Genomic DNA, 20,987 nt, shown 5'->3' on the forward strand with positions numbered 1-20,987 from the left:
TGACTCCTGGCTCCTCAATTTGGGATGATTTGTTGTCTATTCATGTATTCCACAGATGCAAGGTACATCAAGTTGATTGTGGAGCTTTAATCCGCTGCTTCTGAGGCTGCTGGGAGAGGCTTCCCTTTCTCTTCTTTGTTCTCACAGCTCCTGGGTCTCAGCTTTGGATTTGGCCCCGCCTCTGCGTGTAGGTCGCTGGAGGGCGTCTGTTCTTCGCTCAGACAGGACAGGGTTAAAGGAGCAGCCTCTTCGGGGACTCTGGCTCACTCAGGCCGGGCGGGAGGTAGGGGGACGGAGTGCGGGGCGAGCCTGCAGCGGCAGAGGTCGGCGTGATGTTGCACCAGCCCGAGGCGTGCCGTGCGTTCTCCCAGGGAAGCCGCCCCTGGATCCCGGGACCCCGGCAGTGGCAGGCTGCACAGGCTCCCGGAAGGGCGGTGTGGACAGTGACCTGCGCTCGCACACAGGCTTCTTGGCGGCGGCAGCAGCAGCCCCAGCGTCCCACGCCCGTCTCTGTGCTCCGCGCTTTCAGCCGCGACTCGCGCCCGTCTCTGGAGCTCCTTTACGCGGCGCTCTTAATCCCCTCTCCTCGCGCACCAGGAAACCAAGAGGGAAGAAAAAGTCTCCTGCCTCTTCGGCAGCTCCAGAGTTTTCCCGGATTCCCTCCCGGCTAGCTGTGGCACATTAGCCCCCTTCAGGCTGAGTTCTCGCCGCCAGCCCCAGTCCTCTCCCTGCGCTCTGACCGAAGCCCGAGCCTCAGCTCCAGCGCCGCCCGCCCCGGCGGGGGAGCAGACAATCCTTTCCGGCTGGTGAGTGCCGCTCGGCCCTGCCCCTCTGTGCGGGAATCTCTCCGCTTTGCCCTACCCAGGTATGTGGGGAGTTTCTTGCCTTTTGGGAGGTCTGGGGTCTTCTGCCAGCGTTCAGTAGGTGTTCTGTAGGAGTTGTTCCACGTGTAGCTGTATTTCTGGTGTATCCGTGGGGAGGAAGGTGATCTCCGCGTCTTACTCTCAGAAATGCAACTTCTAACGTCCAAACTGAAGGGTCTGTGGAGTTCTGTGGTTTTAATGGAGGATCAGTTGTTAAAAAGTAGTGGGACAAAGCCATGGGTTAAGGTTTTGGGGATTCGGATCAAAGAGGGGCTTCCTTGGAGTCCCTATTAATATCAACAAAACAGAAGCAATACATTTCTCCTCTTGATTATTTTCCTGGTTTCTCTGAGCATGCTCATCGTGGCTCCAGACTCATTCCTCCATTGTGTGAACTCAGGAGAAAGTAGCATCTCTTGGGCGGAATTGGTGCCAGAGCTTTGAAGTAACACAAGTCTGTCATTACAACCTGATGCATTTCCACTACCATTGCTACCGCCCCACTTGAGGGCTTACTGTGAGCTAGGAACATAGTTAAAGTACATACAAAAATATTCATTTTTGATTAGGAAAATCTGCCTTCTTGCACTCAGCTAGACACTTGGAAGGCTATTTCATTGTATTTATGCAGGTTATCCTTTCTCATCCTTCAAGATTCCTGGTTCCCAAGTAGTTTTTGGTTTTCCTCTAGCAGAGCTTCTCTAAGGTAACTTGAGGTACAGTCTGAGCCTGAAATGTGATGCTAGCGAGGGTCAGATGAGAACTTACATATACTTACAGTAATATACACGTAGGCAGCAGGAGGACATAGTTCATCAAGTTTCTTCCTACACTTGAAAATACTTTCCTGAAACTTGCAGCTGAGGTGTAGTAAGTGAAGGGCTGGGAGGCAATAATATAAAAACTTGAACTGTGTGCAGGAATACACTTTAACATAGGTCATGGACTTGAATTTTCCTAAGTAACTACAACTATTTAGATCATTCTTTTGTTGTTTGCCTCATCTCTGAAATAACCTCAGAGTTGAAGTTATCACTTACTAGAATTATATTCTCAAAAATGTTTTCATAGATAATTCAACTATGTCTTAGTTTCCATAGGTAAATAGAATTGCTACATTTTGTTTTACCAACAGCAGACCTAGACTGCTAATTTAGGGAGGAAGTTTGATGTCATGAAAAAAATATGATATAGTATTACAAGTATTCCCATCTTCATACTTTTGTCTCTTTACATAGATCTCACATGTCATTGCAAAGAGCTCACAGTGATACTAAATTAAAAGTTTAGGGAAAACCTGGGTGTTGTGTTTTTAGCATACAAGAAGTAAAGAATTCTGGCTTTATTTTTTCTTCATTAAGAAAAGCAGAGTAAACTTTTTTCTTCATACCTTAACTTGTCTGTTCAGCAGTCTAATTTCAATTAAATTGGAAGAAAGTCAGTATTGTCAAGATGGATTGCAGCCTGGGCATCCAGACATTTTTTTTTTTCCTACATCATTTTTCCCCTGACCAATGTGTCTCCTGTGAGCACACTTTAATGATCATTGAACTTTCTCTAGAAGTGATGTGGCGTACCTAAATATAACGTCTAAACTGGCATTATGTGTGCACATATCTTTCAAGGAGGATAAATCCACTGTTATAAAAACCAAAAATGGATTTTTTTTTCAAAATTTTACTCTCAGGCTAGGAAATAGTTGATGCAGTATTAGCTTTATTTTGAAATAATTATAGGAAAGTTACAAAAAGGGCTACAGAGTTCCTTTTCACTCCGGTTTTCCTAGTGTTAACATCTTACATGGCCATAATATAGTGATCAAAAGCAGAAAAGTGACATTGGTACCATTCAGTTAATGAAACGGCAAGCCTTATTTAAAGTTCACCAGTTTTTCTACTAATGTCCTCTTTCTCTTCCAAGATCTAATCCAAACTCCCACCTTGTTTGCAATATTCATTTCTTTGTACTGTCCTTTAATTCATGACAATTCCTTAGTCTTTCCTTTGGTGATCTTGACACTTTTGAAGACTGCTGGTCAGTTATGTTCTAGCACCTTACTCAACTGTCTGGTGTTTTCTCATGATCACACTGAGCTTAGGCATTCTTTGCAAGGAGACCACACACGAATACTTTGTCCCCCTCAGTGCTCCATGGCAGAGGGGACTTGAGGCCAATATGAATTGGCACTGGTGATGTCAGCCTTGATCACTTGGTTAAGAGGGAGTTGGCTAAGTTTCCTCATGTCAAATTATTCTTTTCCCCCGAGTCTTAGCTTTAGACAAAGACGCATGTATTTATTCTTAATTTGCTAAGTATTGTATACTCCCTATACTCTTTTATACCTCAGTTTCCCTGCCTAAAAATTATAATACTGGAACCTAACCCTCATCCCAAACAGTGTAGACTTAATACACTGTCCTTTGGAGATTCTCAGATAAAAGCCACTTTATAACTGGAAATGATCACTCTATCACATTTTAAATAAGAACATAAGTAGAATGGTTAAAGTAGATTGGCCGCATGTGCTCATCTCACACCCAGAACTACAGGGACATCTGCTCTATATGTGACAGGCCAGGCCTGAAATCTCATTCCCTGAGAACCAACTAATGTTTGCTCAATTTGGCCTAAGTCAGCCTGATTAAACAAAGAGCACACTGATGACTTTCTACCTATTTTGACTATTAAACTAACTGATGAATAACCATGCATTGATAAGGGCTATAAAAACATTTTTTTAAACTGTCACATTTGCAATTTCTGCTGTTCTTATAAGGCGGGAAAGTGTCCCTTGGCATGCTAATGATTCTGGATCCATATGCAATAATTCAGTCTCATTAGTTTGTATCTGATGATGACATATCCCCACCAATGCAGAGAAAGGCATCCTTCACACACAGGTTTACCAGCCTCTATTTTTCTTTTGGAATATCACCACTATCCGCCCTGATACAATATGCTGAGAAGAAGTTAGCCACTTACAGGTCTAAGAGAAAGCAGTGGAAGGAATACCAAAGAAGTAACTGACTCACTTGCCTCTCCAAGCCTCACTTTCTTCTTTGACAAACGGGAATAATGATATACCTACCTCTTCAAGTTACTGTGAGGATTACATAGTTCATGTAAAATCTTTGGATAGTAACAGATGTAGTATGTACTCAAGAAAAAAGCTTGTCGTTTTCTCTCTCTATCATCTTTCATGCCTGAGATACAGATCAGGGTGCAAAAAAATAAAAGAAAAGAAGAAAACGGAGGCAAGCACTTGCTTAAATAGTTTTGTATAATATGCAGTGGATTTCTGGAAAACTATTCGATACCAAAGAAGAATTCAAAAGAGTTTGTCAGATGATCTGGAAACGTCCTATCATCTGCATGCAGTCCTAGACCAAATGACAATGATGCCGAGGTGTGCCTATAGGAATTTAGCTTATTCTTCAAGAAAATGAGTTCCATGGGCAGATAAACTGGAAAGTGCACTAGAATGCAAACTCCATGACAACAGGACTTTGTCTACTGTGACATCAAGGGTCTAACATACTGTGTTTATTCATCAAATTTTATTTAGATAATGTTCCAATATATTTATTTCTATAAATAATAGCAAGGATCTAGAATGTACAATTTGTTTACCATTTCGTGAGATGGCAGGCTATGAATATAAATCCTGTTTTACCACTTCACTAAAGAGTAGGGTAGTTTCATGTCCCACACTCCACTTAGACTTCTAAGCTTCCCCTAGGTAAGACAAAGTCCATGTTAAGACTGTCTTAGAGTGCTAACCATTTTACATGCATTAGCTCACATACTTTCCCTATACACTTCTGATGTAGATGGCAGTCTCCATCTTATAGACAAAAAATTGGAGCATCCAAATAACTTTTCCAAAACATTTCAGGCATTGGATATAGAAAACCAAGATTTGAATGTAGGTCTGTTTCCAAAGGTCATATACACTCTTGATTCTTACTGACACACTTACCTGGTTGTCCACTGTTACAAGCCCCCCTAGAGCACTGTGTTATTTATACCGCCAGTAGAATAAAATAAGCTCCATGAGGGCAGACTTTGTGTGTCTTATTCACTTCTGTATCATGTGGCATGTCAATTAGTAGAAATTTAGTTAATAATTTGTGAGTGAAGTACAGAGGATAAATGATTTTAGCCTGTTTATTTTTTATAGCCTGTCATAATTTGTGCATTTATGTTTGCAGTCTTATTTCTACTTCTGATTAAGTAGGTACAGACTCTTTTTTAGGCTACCACCTATCTGATTTGGCTGTCCAAGCAATCAGCAAGCTGTGCATAGTGATGAATATACTGGTAGCTTTACTTCCCCACTAAGTGCATCCAAGTAAAAGCTCTGAAAGTCACATGGTTCTTTCCACTTTAAATCTGACACCTAATATATTAGGTATTAGAGTGTTTTGTGCTTACCTTTAGCTCTTCTTTGGTTTAGGTGATTAAAAAATGCCTGTTGCTGTCTGTATGTGCAACATGCTTCATTACCAGTGATTTATGTGGGAGTTTAGCAGAATTGGCACTCTGCAGCACACCAGTGGGCAGAAGGAAAACAAACGTGAGATGATTGCTAAGAATGCTTCTTTCCTGCTCTGTTGGTAGCAGCCTTAAAAAAGTTTGCAGAGTTTACTTCCCATTACCCAGAAAGCAAGACTAAGACTGGCGTCTCTGGGAAATGTCATTTCCCCCACCCCCAAATTCCCCAGGTTCCTCCACGCACTCTGCTCTGATGCTCAGGAGGGAATGCAATGGGTCATGGGTTTTTCCCCTTTGTCACAGTGAGCTTCCTGCATCCATGTGTCTCCTGAAGCCAGGTGCTTCCACTGCTTGTCCCCCTTCTTTTCCCAACAAGTTTACCTTCTCAAAGCCATGCTCAACTTTTTTAGCAGAATCCAACTAAAGAGATTTTCTCTTATATTCCTTTCAACAACCCTGAATCATCACCGTCACTTTGCTGAAGAGAAAAGTAAGACTAACCTAGGTTAAATGACTTGCCCAAGGACAACATCTAAATGGTAGAGCTGGGATTTAAAGCTGGCTTGTGTGATTCTAAAGCTGATGTTTTCAACCACCATAGGGAAGGCAAATAAGTTTTTATGTTACTTATAAACCGTATTGATTTTGTTGTGCCTGCTTGAAATGCTACCTGGAAAAGATTATGGGACTGCCCTTGGGCTAAGTGGGAGAAGGTGCCATGCTCAGTTAGCAGTGCTTTCCCTGGGAAGGGGCCATGGAGGTGCCGTGTCTTTTCCTGTCTTCTGCTATGGTCTACTTTTGTTCTCATTTCTGTTGTACTGAGAGTATACTAATATGGGAATGATATTCTAAAGGGAAGATGAAGTATCAGAGAAGCAGTCTAAATAAGAGGAAGAAAAAACATGTATCTTATACATACTACAGTTAATAAGCCTGTGTTATAACTATTTGGGAGAATTTCAGAAGAATGGATCTATACTCTGAAGTTAAACTTTTAGGGTTGCTTTCTAGGGTGATGGAAATATTCTACATCTTGGTGGTATAGTAGTGATATGACTACATACATTTTTGAAATCTCATTAAACTTTACACTAAAAAGAATGCCTATCAGTGTATGTAAAATATACTTCAGTAAACTTCTGGGGAATATATTCAGAGTTTATGTCCTATCTCCATTACTTCTCAGCTCTAACTAAAGACAACATACTTAACCTTTAAAATGATATTGTTGTCTACTTAAAGTGTTAAAGAGTATATGTGTTAATACTTAATAAGGGACTACTACATAATAAGTGCTTCGTAAGGGATATCTATTATTTATCATCTCCTGAGTTATTTCATATTACATTCTACCATTACTTTGCCTCCAACGTTGTTTAATCACATATCCTTTTATGTTGCTTTTTAATTACATCTGTTGTATTGGAAACTCACAAATATGTAAGTTTCATATATGAATAATTGCATAATATATTTAATTATATCTTTGAATGCAAGGCTTTTCTGTTTTCATCTAAAGGGTGCTAGAACACGAACCATATCTGTTTGTTTTTCAACTGAAATGTAAAAGTGTTCATTATCTACATGTCCTATATAAGTACTTATTAAAGCTGATGGGCGGGGCCTCCCTGGTGGCGCAGTGGTTAAGAGTCCGCCTGCCGATGCAGGGGATACGGGTTCGTGCCCCGGTCTGGGAGGATCCCATATGCCGCGGAGCGGCTGGGCCCGTGAGCCATGGCCGCTGGGCCTGCGCATCCGGAGCCTGTGCTCCGCAACGGGAGAGGCCACAACAGTGAGAGGCCCACATACCGCAAAAAAAAAAAAAAAAAAAAAAAAAGCTGATGGGCTACAAAGTGTGTTTGAACATAATGAAAGCATTAGATATGGTAGAATGTTTAGAATGAATCTGTAATATATACTTAGCAAATAAAGAGGAAATTATTAAGTCTTAAAAAACCCAACTATTACAGAAAGGAAACATAAGCAGTTTACTCTGGGACTCAGTTGAAAAATTATTAACCAAATTAAATGATGTAACTAAATTTGGACAACAGTGGAACCAGGTGTTTGTGTGTGTGTTGTGTATGTGTGACTGTCATTGGGAGTGATTATATGAGAAAGCTGAATTACTGTCATCCATAAGAGAAGCTAATAATACATAAGACCCCCAAATCAAGATATAGTATTATAAGCATTTTTTTTGTGAAGATTGCGATACATATCAGAAAGGCAACCTATTTTCCTTGGGAAGCAGTTATCTGAGGGGAGTAGGAGTAGGTATTTAAGCTATGTTTATGTATTGCTTTAATAAAAGTAAAAATTAAATACAGCTTTGGAAAGTAGTACGGTAAGTGATTACCTGGTGGAGACTATGAATGGTGAATATGTATTTGTGGCCTGGGATTACATTGCAGTAACGGCACCATACATAGAACTTAAAAGCAGTGTATCTCAGACAACTTTGACGCATGAGAAGGGGATATCATCTGAGAAATTGTGAGATGTCTAATTGGTAATGACAAAGGCAGAGTGACCACCATTCATTTATTGAATTAAGTCTTTTGAATATACATCGTTTTTCCGATGTAATGATGCAACAGGACTTAAACGATTTTTAGAAACAGGCTGATCCAGACCACTTTTATTGGTAAAGAAACTTGCCCAGCAAGTAAATAACAGCACTGAGCTACGAACCCAGTTGTTCTGAATCTCAATCCAGTGATCTTTTGAAATAACACACTTTAATTATTGCAATGACTTCAGTTCTTGTTTTTAAGATGGTCTCCTGAGTAGCAAAGTGTAAAGGTCTAACATCAAAGGAGAATAAGGTTTTATAAGGAGAAAATTTGTTGAGAAAGTGGTAGTGCATATATATTCTAAGAAACTTTAATATGGGATTTTTATAAATAGTGTGTAGAATTCTTTTGGCTCTCAGAATGTCTAAAAGATATCCTTCAGTGACTGAGTTGATAAGATGTTGGCTAGCTGGCTTTTATGCCAGAGTGTGTCTTAATGTAATCATCATATTTCTGGTTAGAATTGCTACAAGTGGCAGACACCATTTTGCCTAGAAAGCCTTTAAAAATGGGGTTAATTGTCCCCATTTAGCTGACCCTCTGTCCTCAAAGTCCTCTATAATATCTTATGATGGAAATAGAGTCCCAGTCAGCCACTGAGTAGCTGGGTACCATCTACATAAGGAATTCCATCTCATGTGTGCCTACCTGTTGGTTAATAAGTGCAGTTTTCCAAATGTATTATCCAGTCCCTTTTATATCTTCTTTACACTGTCCTCTTAATACTTTCAGATGCTTGGGACAAGCAATCCAAAGAGAAACCAAGCAACACATATTTTTTCACATTCCTGGCAGACTACTTATTTCAGTCTCCACTGAAGTAGGGAAGACCTCAAGGAAATAGACATGGAAATATGTTTCTTGTAGAAGATAGAGTAAAAAGCTGGTACAAGGAGAAAGTCTATTAAGCTAATTTGATTGCTGTGAATTTTCATTATCCAAGAAGAACCTGTAGACCAGATACCATAAGGATAGAAAGTATAGTTTATTTGTACCCCTAAGTTGGCATATAAACTAGGTTATATAGTCAGTAATCTTTTCTACCCAGCTGAGTTGTCATCCTTTTGTGGGCAGAGGCCTTGACCTTGACTCTTTGCATTCTGCATATTACCATTTGAATAATGAGCACTCAATAAATATCTGTTGACTGACTGAATATTAAGATTTGACTATATGCCGTTTTCCCTTGAAATGATTGTCAGGTTGCTTTCTGAGGAAGCTGAATGTGTCTCCTGCTTTCAGTTCTGCTCACTGCTTCCTTGCCATTATGATTGACTGCACCGCTTATTAGTTAATTGTAGAGTTAGAAAATGCTCAACTATACACTGGGAACTGTGGATGATCCTTTTTAAAATTCTTGCCTTAAGAATGGCTGCATCCTAAATAATAATTAGGAAGAAAACAAATGTTCCTGTTGTTCTTACATTTAGAGGGAAAGAAGCATTCCCAGCTGTGCTCTCACAAGGAGTTCTGAATTCACACTAGTGAAATGCAGTCCTCTGACAAGGGCTCAGCTCTGAAATCCATGCTCTACTTTGCGTTATGAATATTATGCAGATTCTGTACCTCTCCTCCCTGGTATCTGGCTTCTATTCTGCAGAAGCACAACATGAAAAGCAGAGTTAGAAGGGTTACCACCAGAACTTTATGTCACCCCTTTAAAGACACATTGCTTTATTTACATTTCTGTTGCTGTGGTAGAAAAGAGCACAGTACTTGAAGTATGAAGACCTAGATCTGAATACTGCTCTGATGATTTCTAGATGTTTGACCTTGAACAAGTTCCATTCATAGTCTAATTTCCAAGATTATAATTTTAAAGAGGATTAGTGATACCTGACCTCCAGGGTTGTGATGAAGGTTAAATAAGAAGGGAATGTAGGGCTTCCCTGGTGGCGCAGTGGTTGAGAGTCCACCTGCCGGTGCAGGGGACACGGGTTCGTGCCCCGGTCCGGGAAGATCCCACATGCTGCAGAGCGGCTAGGCCCGTGAGCCATGGCTGCTGAGCCTGCGCGTCCGGAGCCTGTGCTCCGCAACGGGAGAGGCCACAGCAGTGAGATGCCCACGTACTGCAAAAAAAAAAAAAAAAAAAAAAAGAAGGGAATGTAAAAAGTACGTAGTAGATCCATGAAAGATGTTAAATTTATTCTTTCATTTACATACTATTTATTGACTGCCTGCTCTGTGCCATGTAATTCTCCATGAGCCTCTTAAATACCTATGAAAAAACAAATATTACTACCTTTGTAAAGTTTAAAATCTCGGAGGGGATTTGAATTAGAATCTACACAATAAGAATAATTGATATTCACTTTCAAAACATAGATCACTTAAATCTTACAACCACGTGTGAGAAAGATAGGGCTCATGGTATGAGTCCCAAACTATAGATAAGCAAATATGTTTACAAAGGTTGTGGCTTCCCCAAAATTGATAACCAGTGGCAAAACCAAGAAGAAATAACTCAATTCACTTAATTCCAAATCCAGTGTTTTCCCACTCTGTCTTAATGCCATGAGGTTTTGAAAAATGTGGTGAATATTGGAAGAATACTTCATAATTAGAGTTCACCTGTTGAGCAGAGGAGACAAGCAATGGGGAAAAGAGGTATTCTCTGTTTCTGGGGATTGCATGTAAAGCAGATCCCCATACAGGGAAACCAAGTTTATTCAGAACTTCCCCCTGTTTAAAGTTATTTCCACCCTCTCCTAGTCTTCAGATTCAGGTCCAAACTCTTTCATATACATTCAAGGCTGTTTGGGGATCAGATACCTGGCTTAGGCAGTGCTGTACTATGTTTAGCAAGGGTGGCTACTAAGTGTCAAGGCCCTGACCTTGGTGCCTTCCATACCCTCTCACTAATCCTTACAGTAAGCCTGGATGATGGGTATTCTTGTGATCTTACAGATGAGCCACACAGCTGGAGAATGTAGGGCCAAGATTAGAGCACAGGTGTGAGTCCGCCCATTGTGCTCCTTCCATTTTCTTGTGTTGCAGTAACTTGAAGATTCTCTAAATTCTCATGCCTGTCAATTGCCCTTGTCACTTGGCTTAGAATTTCCTTCCTCCCTCTTATTTATCCTTTAAGACACAGTTCGAACTGTTAGCACCTTTGGAGAGCATTCTTGAAGCCCCTGCCCTACCCCACACCCTGGCTCAGTTAGGTGATGTTCCTTTAGCATCCTTAGCACCTTGTCCTTAATAGACTTATTACGTGAATCCCACAGAAATATAATGCCTGGTTTAATCGCCTTTCTCGCCAAGTAAACAGTGAGCTCCTTGAGGACAGGGCTCTTACCTCCATCACCTCTGCACCTCCACCCCTAGCATTGTCCCTGCCCCCAGTAAGCACACCTGCTTATTTGTTGAGCAGAATTAGAGCATTTGGATACCAGCAGAATTTTAATTTAGCAAAGTGCTAAAAGCAGTCATTATGTGATGAGACCCTGCATGTAGATTCTTGGAAAGCAAGATTTTTTAAGGAAGAACTAAATCATGATTTGTCTTACACACTTTAGACTGAGTTCTTTAGCATGAGTCTTGCTATATAAGAATTGTTTGAAGTGTTGGAGGCTGGAGGAGTTTTGCTGTGGAGCAATGTGTACAGATAAACTGTGGGATTCTCAATTATTCATATCCTTCTGGCTCAGCCAGAGAAAGCAACCCAGTCCTGTTTCATTGTGTGGCCCCCTCCTCAGGATTTACGAGTCTAATTCTTGGTCAAGGTCCCACAGTTAGTGCTGAGTACACTACCTTTTCCTACAGCCACCTTAGGGTAAACCAGAGAGAGCTCCAGGCTGCAGGGGAGATCTATTACTGCCATAACTCTCGCCTCATCCCACAGCTTGCTTTCTGGTTCTGGCAGAAAAATGGAAATTATGAAACTTTGTATCCTGCACCACAGTCCCACATGAGATTCATCAATCTTCAGCTCCCTTCAGAAAACCCTGTGCTCTGGTTACGACTGCCCACTAGACGAATTACCATCAACGACCCCATTATTTCTGATTAGTGAATGTGAGCCTTACCTACCTGGATGTAAATAAATGCCAGTCGGGTTCTTGAAATCCTTCATCCTTAAAAATCTACAGCTCTTAACAGAACACACACTGTAAATAACATCCTATCTTGAATTAAATCTTTATGGTGTAATTGGATACATTTTCTAAGCTAATTTTAATTGCTTCAAGAAACTGCTTAACAACATAGATCAATCCGCTGGTCTGAGATGACATTTCCGTCGCAAAATTAATTATTAATACCCTGATCATTTGCTAAAGACATTAATAGTTTTCATTGATCAGCACATCCTGTTTATCTAAAATGGCCTAATCACCATGCATGTCAGAAGAGTATCTGAACATATCCAGTTAGAGGCACGGCCCACTTTTCAGCCACATCAGCACATCAGAAGTTAAGAGTCCCTTTTGTCTTTACAGCATATCTAGTCTGGCTTAATCAGAAACTGAGCTATTTAAGGATGCTAAAGAAAGACGAGTTCTCTAATGATGGTTCTTCACTTTCTGTTCGCTTCATGGTAAACATAAAGGCTTCTGAGTGACCACGTGGTGTCAATTAATGCTAAGAGCCCTTGATTGAGGAGCTCATGTTAGTCCATGTTGATCCATGCTCTCATGTAAACCTGTGTTCGCTCAGTGTTTTCCTGGTAAATGGCAGTGAGAGCAGAAGACCCAGGTTATCATCAGCTTAAAAACTATCAGGGCTACAATAATAATCATATCTAGCATTCGTATGGTGCTGTGTGGTTTTCAAAGAGGTTTCATGTACTTAACCAGGACGTTTCTTTTGAAACAACCTTGGGAGAGAGACGGGGTGGGGTACATAACCAGGACCTGGCAACTGGTTACCGCCCAAGCTATAAACAGAGTGTGTCTTCTGCTTTCCTAGATTTCTCCCTTATTTGGTTAAATGATGAATAGGAAGAAGCATCATTCTCATCTTTCAAACACCAGTAGGAGCTCATCTCCTTTATGAAGTCCAGAAACTGTCCTCCTTCCTTCAAAATGGCGTGTTGTGTTGCAGTTTTATGAAACTGCAGGTAACTGACCCCACTGGAATAGGAGATTCTTATGGCTACATACAGCTGGGATCTCCATTTTGGCAGGTCCGCTGCCTCACTAGTGTCTGGCAAGCAAAAGGCACTCCTTAGATGCATAAATCCATGGCTGGCTCACAGGATGGATGGGAGAAGGGATGAGTGGATGAGAGCAAGCCAAGCACAGTGTTAGTTCTGTTTCACTGAGGTCATGTTGCAAAACTGTGGCACCTGAAGACAATTTGGTGGTGTTTGGCTCCCTCAATGTTTTAAAAGAATCTTTTGAAGTGGTTTCCAACATTTAAAACTTGGGAGATTTTCAAAATACAATAATATTTTCAACTTTTCTTTGAAAAGTTGTAAGTGCTCCTGCAACCCTAGGTCTGTGCCCCACATGTTAGCCATCAGCATGAGCTGGGGGGGTGCCTGCCCCTTCAGACAGGATGTACCCTTGCTCTCCCAAGGGCCCATGAATGCTGCCTGCTTCACCCATCTGCTTACCTGCTTTGTATATCGTACACAGAACAAGCAGCCTCTCTTCACCACGGAGTTCTCCTGTTTTAAGATTCCTGGCTAACGGAAGAATGACTCTTCTTACTCATGCTCTAGATTTGTCCAAAAGAACCTAGTAGACAGCTACTCATACTTAGTAGGATTTTTCTCTGTAGGCACTGGAGCTGCACATTTCTGTTGCATTTTGGGGATGAAACATGGAGCATTGGGGGAAAAAATGTTTGAATTGATGGGGTAGTTATAATTTTTCACACATGTAACTCCATTCTAAGACTTCAGAATTTCTCCTTAAAGTCCACCAATGCTAGCCCTGTTTTGTTCAGTGGAATTTCTTCTCTATTCACTATTTTGGGTGTATTATTAATTGGAAAATAAATAAGAACAGGGCCTGGAAACTAAGGGACTGGAAAGGGTTGGTTCACATCTGATCAGAAGCTGTTCTTACCTGTACTCAGTAGCCACAGGGACCTACCAGCTTCAGTCTCTACCCAGGTATTATTGGGAAGAAGGAAAGGAGCCATATTTGCTTCATATTCAAAATTTAACATGCTTTCTCTTCTTCAAGAGTAGTTTTCCAGAAGTCATTTTTATTTGTACTCAACTAAAGATAAATTTTCAGAGAGCACAAGGAGAAGTATTCCCAAATCTCATTGTAATGTCTCTTCTCTCCCACAGATTAAAGGTTGAATGCAACTTAAAAGAAACAGCTATTTTATTCACTTGTTATTGGACTTGAAACTCCTTTGACCTCAGAAACTGAAGATGAGGTTGCCATGGGAACTGCTGGTGCTGCAGTCATTCATGTTGTGCCTTGCAGGTAGAGTGTCATTTTAGAACTTTTTGATTTAAAAATGCCACTGTATTTCACACTAATTCAAAAGCGGGCCTTCACTTTAGATGGTGATGATAAAATCGTAAGAGTGCGCGCTACTATGACTAGCATTTGCTGACACTTCTGAATACTGTTTCCCGATAGTCTTTTAGTGCCTCTTTCCATGGTGTTGTATCCAAAGCTAGACATTGGTGTTTCACCTGTCTGTCTGGTCCTTTTAGAGTTGTTTGAGCCATTATTTAGTTTGAAAGTTGTTATTTTTGCTCATTCCAGTGCTCAACTGCACAGAGATATTGGGCAATAAAACTGATAATACAGAGTATTGCCTACTTTGATGTCATTGTATGGAAGTGTATCTGGGTGACTCTTTCAATGTCTTTGTTGGTATCACTCTGTCTTTTGATACTTTCTTTTTCATGTCAATACACCTATAGCTTAGCAGGAGCCAGAAAGCATAGACACAAGGCTTTTACCATACTTTCATGGTCACCTGCTAGACAAGGGCTTTAAAAAGTTCAAACATGCTATTTATTACTTTCTTGGTTTTCTAGAAGATAGGAGCCTACCAGCTGACATACATAACTCATTGTTGATGCTGCCTAATTCCAGCGTGCACTGAGAGTTGGTTTCCAGTTTGGGATGGTGGGTGTCTTTCCAGGTCTTTTTGAAATGAGTCTAGTTCGCCTGCTTTGTTATTCAGAGTGTCAAGTCCAAGAAGGACACCTGGAATATATCTGTGTTTTTATAACATAAAACAAAAAATAACTTTTTGGATCATCATGACCTTGATTCATGCATTCATTCAAATAATGTTACTGAGTATTTTACAAGGAGACAGCTCTGTGTTAATATCTGTGAATATACTCCTAAGCAAGACAGACACAGAACTCTATTAGCTGCGTTCTATAGCTATATTGACCAACAGCTTGATACGGCAGATTATGTGCAATTGTTGAGTAATTAAAGGTAGTAACGGTAGTGCTTACATGTATGGATCACTTATTCATGCCAGGTACTGTGCTAAGCACTCCATGTACTTTTATTTCATTGTCTCATGATCACTAGGAAGTATTTACTCTTTATTTTTACTTTTGTCACTATTATTATTAATATTTTTACTGAAGCATTAAGAAGTTAAGAAACTCACCCAAGATCACCAAGCCAGGAGGTGGTAGAGAAAATAAGGTTCCAACCCAAAGCTGACTAACTCCAGATTCCATAGTTTTGACCAGCTCACTATACAGCCTTGTGACTGTCTTGTCGATTTGTCCAGTAAACGGTTGCAAATGTACTCTTTAAGTTTTGGTTTTCACTCTTCCTGCGTTTTTCTAAATGTAAACCCCCATCCACTTACAAACTTTAGAATGCCCTACCTTCAAATCCTAAACTTCTTGCCTTAGTTAGGTTCATAGCATCCTCGCCATTCCCTGATCATGGACATGTTGGCATCTAGCTGTCTCTTTTAGAACTATTACTTTTCTCCCTCATCTGGTCAGGAGCTTTATCTCCGCCCCCTCCCCAAGCCAGTGCCTCAGGCTCTGTGCCTCATTTCTTTTTCTCCAGTCTTTTCATGACCCTTGACCCTCCCCAAAGTCCTCAACTGAGATAAGCTGGCTCTAACTTCTCTTGACTCTGGGAGAAACATATTCTCTAAAGCATAACATAATGAATCGATTTCTCAGTGTTTGACCAAAGCAATGTGTTTATTTAACTCACTGTGCTGAGTAGATATCAGAAATTAAAGGGTTGAAAATCAAGGAAGCCATTAATCTCCTCAGTGGTGTTTTGAAAAACTCAGAATTTTCACCCAAGATGTGTATCTGTGTCTTTTTTTATTCACTTAGTTTTTTGTAGGAAATCAGTATATTGATTTTTTGGTGAGTCTTTTTTGTGAACTGGTTTACATGGCATTAATATTCCCTTACCATATGCCTCCTTCAGTGGAAGTAAAGTCAAGCTTTAATTAATGTTTTTGTTTTCTTGCTATTTGTCTTGATTTTATTAATTTACATAGCACTCGACACTGAATTTTGAACAGATTTCTTTAACTATTCATTCTTTTCCTTTTCTATACTTCCTTAGTCATATATTTCTTGGTGAGTTTTTGACAAGGAAAATAATTTATGTCTATTATGTTTATCATAATTAGTGAATCTCAAATATGCTTTTTCCTGATCTTTTTCCCTAAATAAGATAGAAGATCCAAATATATAAACAGGTTCCTCATGCAAGGGATGCACCTTGAAAGGTTTGCTAATCATTTAAGGAATTGATTAGTAATTTATGGAACAATGGAAATGTTCTCTCTTACCAAAGCTAGACTCAGTCTCTGACACTAATTAGAAGACAGAAAAAACTACTGATGAACACAGTAACAGTTGAGTTATGAACAGTTATGAACACATAACCCAACTACCTAGAAGAGCAAGGAAGCTAACAAATGAATGAAACATTCTTAAAGGAAAAGTGACTCCCGCTGACAAGAGGGAAGGCTGGTGACTGCAGAAAACTGGACCAAACATGTCCCATTAAAGTACCAACCAGTGCACTGCTCTGGTCCTATATGCCAGGTCTCCCAGTTTTTTGAGTTTTTATTAATAAATCTCCTAATTATTTAACACTGCCAACCAACTCAAATTAATTTTAAAATAAAAATAAAAAGGCTGTATGAAACAAATCAAAGTGGTCTTCCGGGGAGAGGCTGTTCCTAGCCCACAAGGTTGCGAAGTCTGTTTCAAGCACTTAGTGTTTATTTGTTATTAGACACAGTGCCAAGTAAGTAGACCTTAGGATCTTTCTACTGACTTTTTCCAATAATGCTGTTGCCCTGTATGTTCCCATCAGTTGCTCTCTAGCCTTCTTGAGATCTGTGCTCAAATGCCACCTAATTGGTAAGCTTTTATTGACCACAGTAAATAAATAAAATAAAATAAAAAAGCAATAATTCTTTTTTTTTTTTTTTTTTTTTTGTGGTACGCGGGCCTCTCACTGTTGTGGCCTCTCCCATTGTGGAGCACAGGCTCCGGACGTGCAGGCTCAGCGGCCATGGCTCACGGGCCCAGCCGCTCCGCGGCATGTGGGATCTTCCCAGACCGGGGCACGAACCCGTGTCCCCTGCATCGGCAGGCGGACTCTCAACCACTGCGCCACCAGGGAAGCCCAGCAATAATTCTTTTCACCAACATTTTATACCCCTCTTCTTATTTTATTTTTCTTCAGAGTTCTTATCAATATATGAATAACTGTAAGTTTTGTCTTTATGTGAAATGTCTTTCCTGACCAGACTGAAGCTTTGTTAAGGCAGGCATTTCTATCTTTTTAGTTCACTGCTGTATGCCCAGCATCTTCAAAATGCCTAGTACATAGCGCCATTCACTAAATAAATAAACATATGTCAAATGAACAAATGCTGCCTACTGACCAGAAAGGAGAGAGAGACCCAGTCTCCAATTTGAAACTGTACTCTGGACACAAGGCATTCTATAGTCCCTTTCATGTTAAGGCAGTGAACCAGCCACCTCTGAGGCTAATACATACAACTGTGTTGTTTAAATTAGATAGAAATATATGAAGTGATAAAAGTGGTTATTGTGCCTTGAACTGTGTATCAGTTGTTCTTGGTGCAGCACGCCCTTGCCCATTTCTTTTTTTTGTTTGTTTTGTTTTTATTTTTTTATACAGCAGGTTCTTATTAGTTATCCATTTTATACATATTAATGTATATATGTCAATCCTAATCTCCCAATCCCCTTGCCCATTTCTGCTTTCAACCACAGCTGGGTTGACTGTCCCTGTTCTGTATTTTTGTTTTTCAAGCCTTTCTCTAAAGTCACAAGGAAGGGGAACTATGAGAAACTAACTCTCTTCTTCAGTGCAGTCCTCACACAATGGGGCATGAGAATCAGTAGATAAAGGTCTCAGGGCCTGCCATTTAGAAGGAGAATACCTAGGCACATTCTACACAGTTCCTTTGAGGTGCCCAGCAAGACTGAAACCCCGTTGCCCACAGTACCCTCTTCTACCTTCTCCTTCTCACTCCTACTTCCTAGAATTATCTTCCAAATAAACTGTTTCCAGGTCCTTCTCTCAGGCTCTCCTTTTGGGGGAATCCAAACCAAGAACATGCACACACCAATTAGTAGCAGAAAAGCAGCCCAGTATTGGTCATATCAGTAATTAGGATGAAACCAGACAGAAAACATGGTTTTGACAGAGATGATTGAGGTGTTGACTGTGATGTGGATCCATATGTGTACATGCGTGTAAGTACTTATGTGAGTACATGCACGCCTGCCTCTACATAGATATGCCTGGAAGTATTATCCAGGTCCTGCAACCAGGTAGTTTTAGTCTTTTACTTGCTTTACTATTTACTAGTTTTATTATTAGCCAGCTGCTGGGTGGCTAATAAGTCATTTTTGCCTCTCTGGGATTCAGTTTACACCTCTGTACAATGAGAGTGTTGAACAGATGGTCCCTAAAGTTCTTTCTAACTCTAAGAATGTATAGTTCTAGCTAAACACGTGATTTGAAAGGCAGATATATATGCTGAAGGGTTACAGCTAAGCCTGAAACTGTATTCATCTAATACGAAATTTCCCACAGATCCTATGCCTTACCGTGTGTTACTGATTCTGTTCACATTGGCAGATTTGAGAAAAAGAATAAAATGGCTGGTCCATATGTTCATATGGAACAAGAGGTGTGAAAACATTTAAAAACCCTCTGTGAATGGGTGAAAAAAAAATGTATGTTTGATGTAGTCTCAGTAGATGTTGGTTTCAGAGAGGCTAAATTTATTCCCATCTCTGTGGTGCAGTTTACCAACTTCAGCAGTTATTTCTTTTTGGGAAAGTACATCTTCTCCAAATGTAAGCATTTTGTTGATCTGTTCACAAAATTTCTGCTGCTGTTACAGCTGCATCTGGGGTGGGCAGGGCAGAAAGCGTCCTGTGTCATTCACGTGAGGCGTATTCTGGGATTAGTGAGTGTTCTCAAAATTGGAGCAAGGAGGAGGCCTGGGTTGAATAATCACAGGGGTGTAGCTTGAATCTATGACAGTAAGAAATGCAAACCAGGGGCCACCACCAACAGTCAGAGCATGTGGAGACACTGCCCAGTGGTCCTCAGAAGGCATTTTAGGCTTAGGAAGTGTCTTATCACTAAGACTAACGTAGGCCATAGATGGTTTTGGCTTATTCTAGGGTCAGAGAGCACACATGTACAGTAGGAACCTCCAGTATTTGTTCATATTGATAGTAGAACTCGATAAGCACAATCTTATCGAGTTACTCCTTAATCAAACATTCCTGCAAAGCTCAGGACCCGCCCTAAAACATCCCCCCACTCCCCACATCATGCCCATATAGCCCCACCAGAATGCAGAGAACACAGAAGTGAGTTTCAAAGCTTGGCCTCACAGCACAGCAGCCAGGAACAGTATTTCACTTCTCAAGACTCTCATATGTTTCCCCAGAATAAATAGAAGAACAGACAACTCTCAAATAATTCACAATTCCAGACAGATATTAAACCTAGTACTGCCTGTTTTTGCAAAAGTAACAAGTGTTCAATTAAGATCAAAGGAGAGTTGAGTAAATGTCAGTTTTCATGCAGTTACTGCAAAGCCTAGTTCTGTACTGAATTTTTATTTTATTGTTTCTCTTTCTAAGAAACTGGCTGGCCAGTGCATTTACAGTCGTGCTGACTGCAGCCAAAGAATGGATTTCCTATTTCTCTGTGCTGTCTCAAAACCATGGCCATGAAATGAAGCCAAGGTAGTAGAAAGATTTAGCAAGAAGAAAGCTAATAACTAGATTAAACAGCAGTGACTCCAGTGAAGAAAATTCAGGAAAAGAATAGGGAGAAGTATACCCCAAAAATAGTAAACAACAAATGGAAAACTCCCTTTGAATATCAATTTAAGTACTTAAATACATTTCATGGTGGGAAAATATTAATCAGTAATAAGGATGTTGAGGTAAATAGAGAAACTGGCAGCAATTTTATATCCCCACTGGCATGGACATATAGTAGCAGTGATACAAACCAAAAGTTATTAGAAATATTCAATTTAAGACCTCTCCTGAAGCAAAGTCATTAATGGCTTCATTAGACATGCTCAGCCAGCCTGGTTGTCTTAACTATAAATAAAACTCCCTTGCTGATAGAGTCTGGGACATGTTGTATTAAAAAAAAAAAGATTGAACTCTGTTGAATGAAATAAATTAGGAAGAGGGGCGAAAAACAGACAAGTGAAAAATCCAAACATTATATGCATTTAACATCAGCTAATGTGATAATGCTTGGTTGAAATGTGGGATCAATGATACTGCCTCAGAGGTTGAGGGCAGGTGAAGGAAGAGCCGTGGCATCTCCTACCACCTGGAGATGAAGTGGATCTGGAAGTTAAGAGCATGGGTTTTGAAATGAAATAGACAGATCTGCCACTTATCAGCTGTGTGATGAAGCTATTTTCCCCCCCTAAGTCTTGGGTTGCTTTTTTTTCCCCACATATAAAATGGACAAAATAAGTGTTTATTGGGGTGTTTATGAGGATTGAGATCATGTATATGTTCTTTGTACTTATGCAGTGTCTGATCCTTGCAATCAACACTGAGTGTGAGCTGTCATTCATTGAGTCATTTAGCCCA

General features: G+C 40.3%; 1 protein-coding gene across 7 annotated transcripts in view; it reads left to right on the forward strand.

The window, feature by feature from the left end:
- Positions 1 to 20,987, forward strand: part of CNTN4 (contactin 4) — a 566,629-nt gene that overhangs the window by 55,839 nt on the left and 489,803 nt on the right. For all 7 annotated transcript variants that reach the window (XM_060110875.1, XM_060110877.1, XM_060110876.1 and 4 more), the window contains one exon: positions 14,178 to 14,319. In XM_060110875.1, coding sequence (XP_059966858.1) covers positions 14,265 to 14,319 — 55 coding nt within the window. In that variant the 5' untranslated portion in view covers positions 14,178 to 14,264. The remainder of the gene's footprint in view (positions 1 to 14,177; positions 14,320 to 20,987) is intronic.

The sequence above is a fragment of the Mesoplodon densirostris genome, chromosome 10 (genome assembly GCF_025265405.1).
Source record: "Mesoplodon densirostris isolate mMesDen1 chromosome 10, mMesDen1 primary haplotype, whole genome shotgun sequence".
NCBI classification, from domain to species: Eukaryota; Metazoa; Chordata; class Mammalia; order Artiodactyla; family Ziphiidae; genus Mesoplodon; species Mesoplodon densirostris.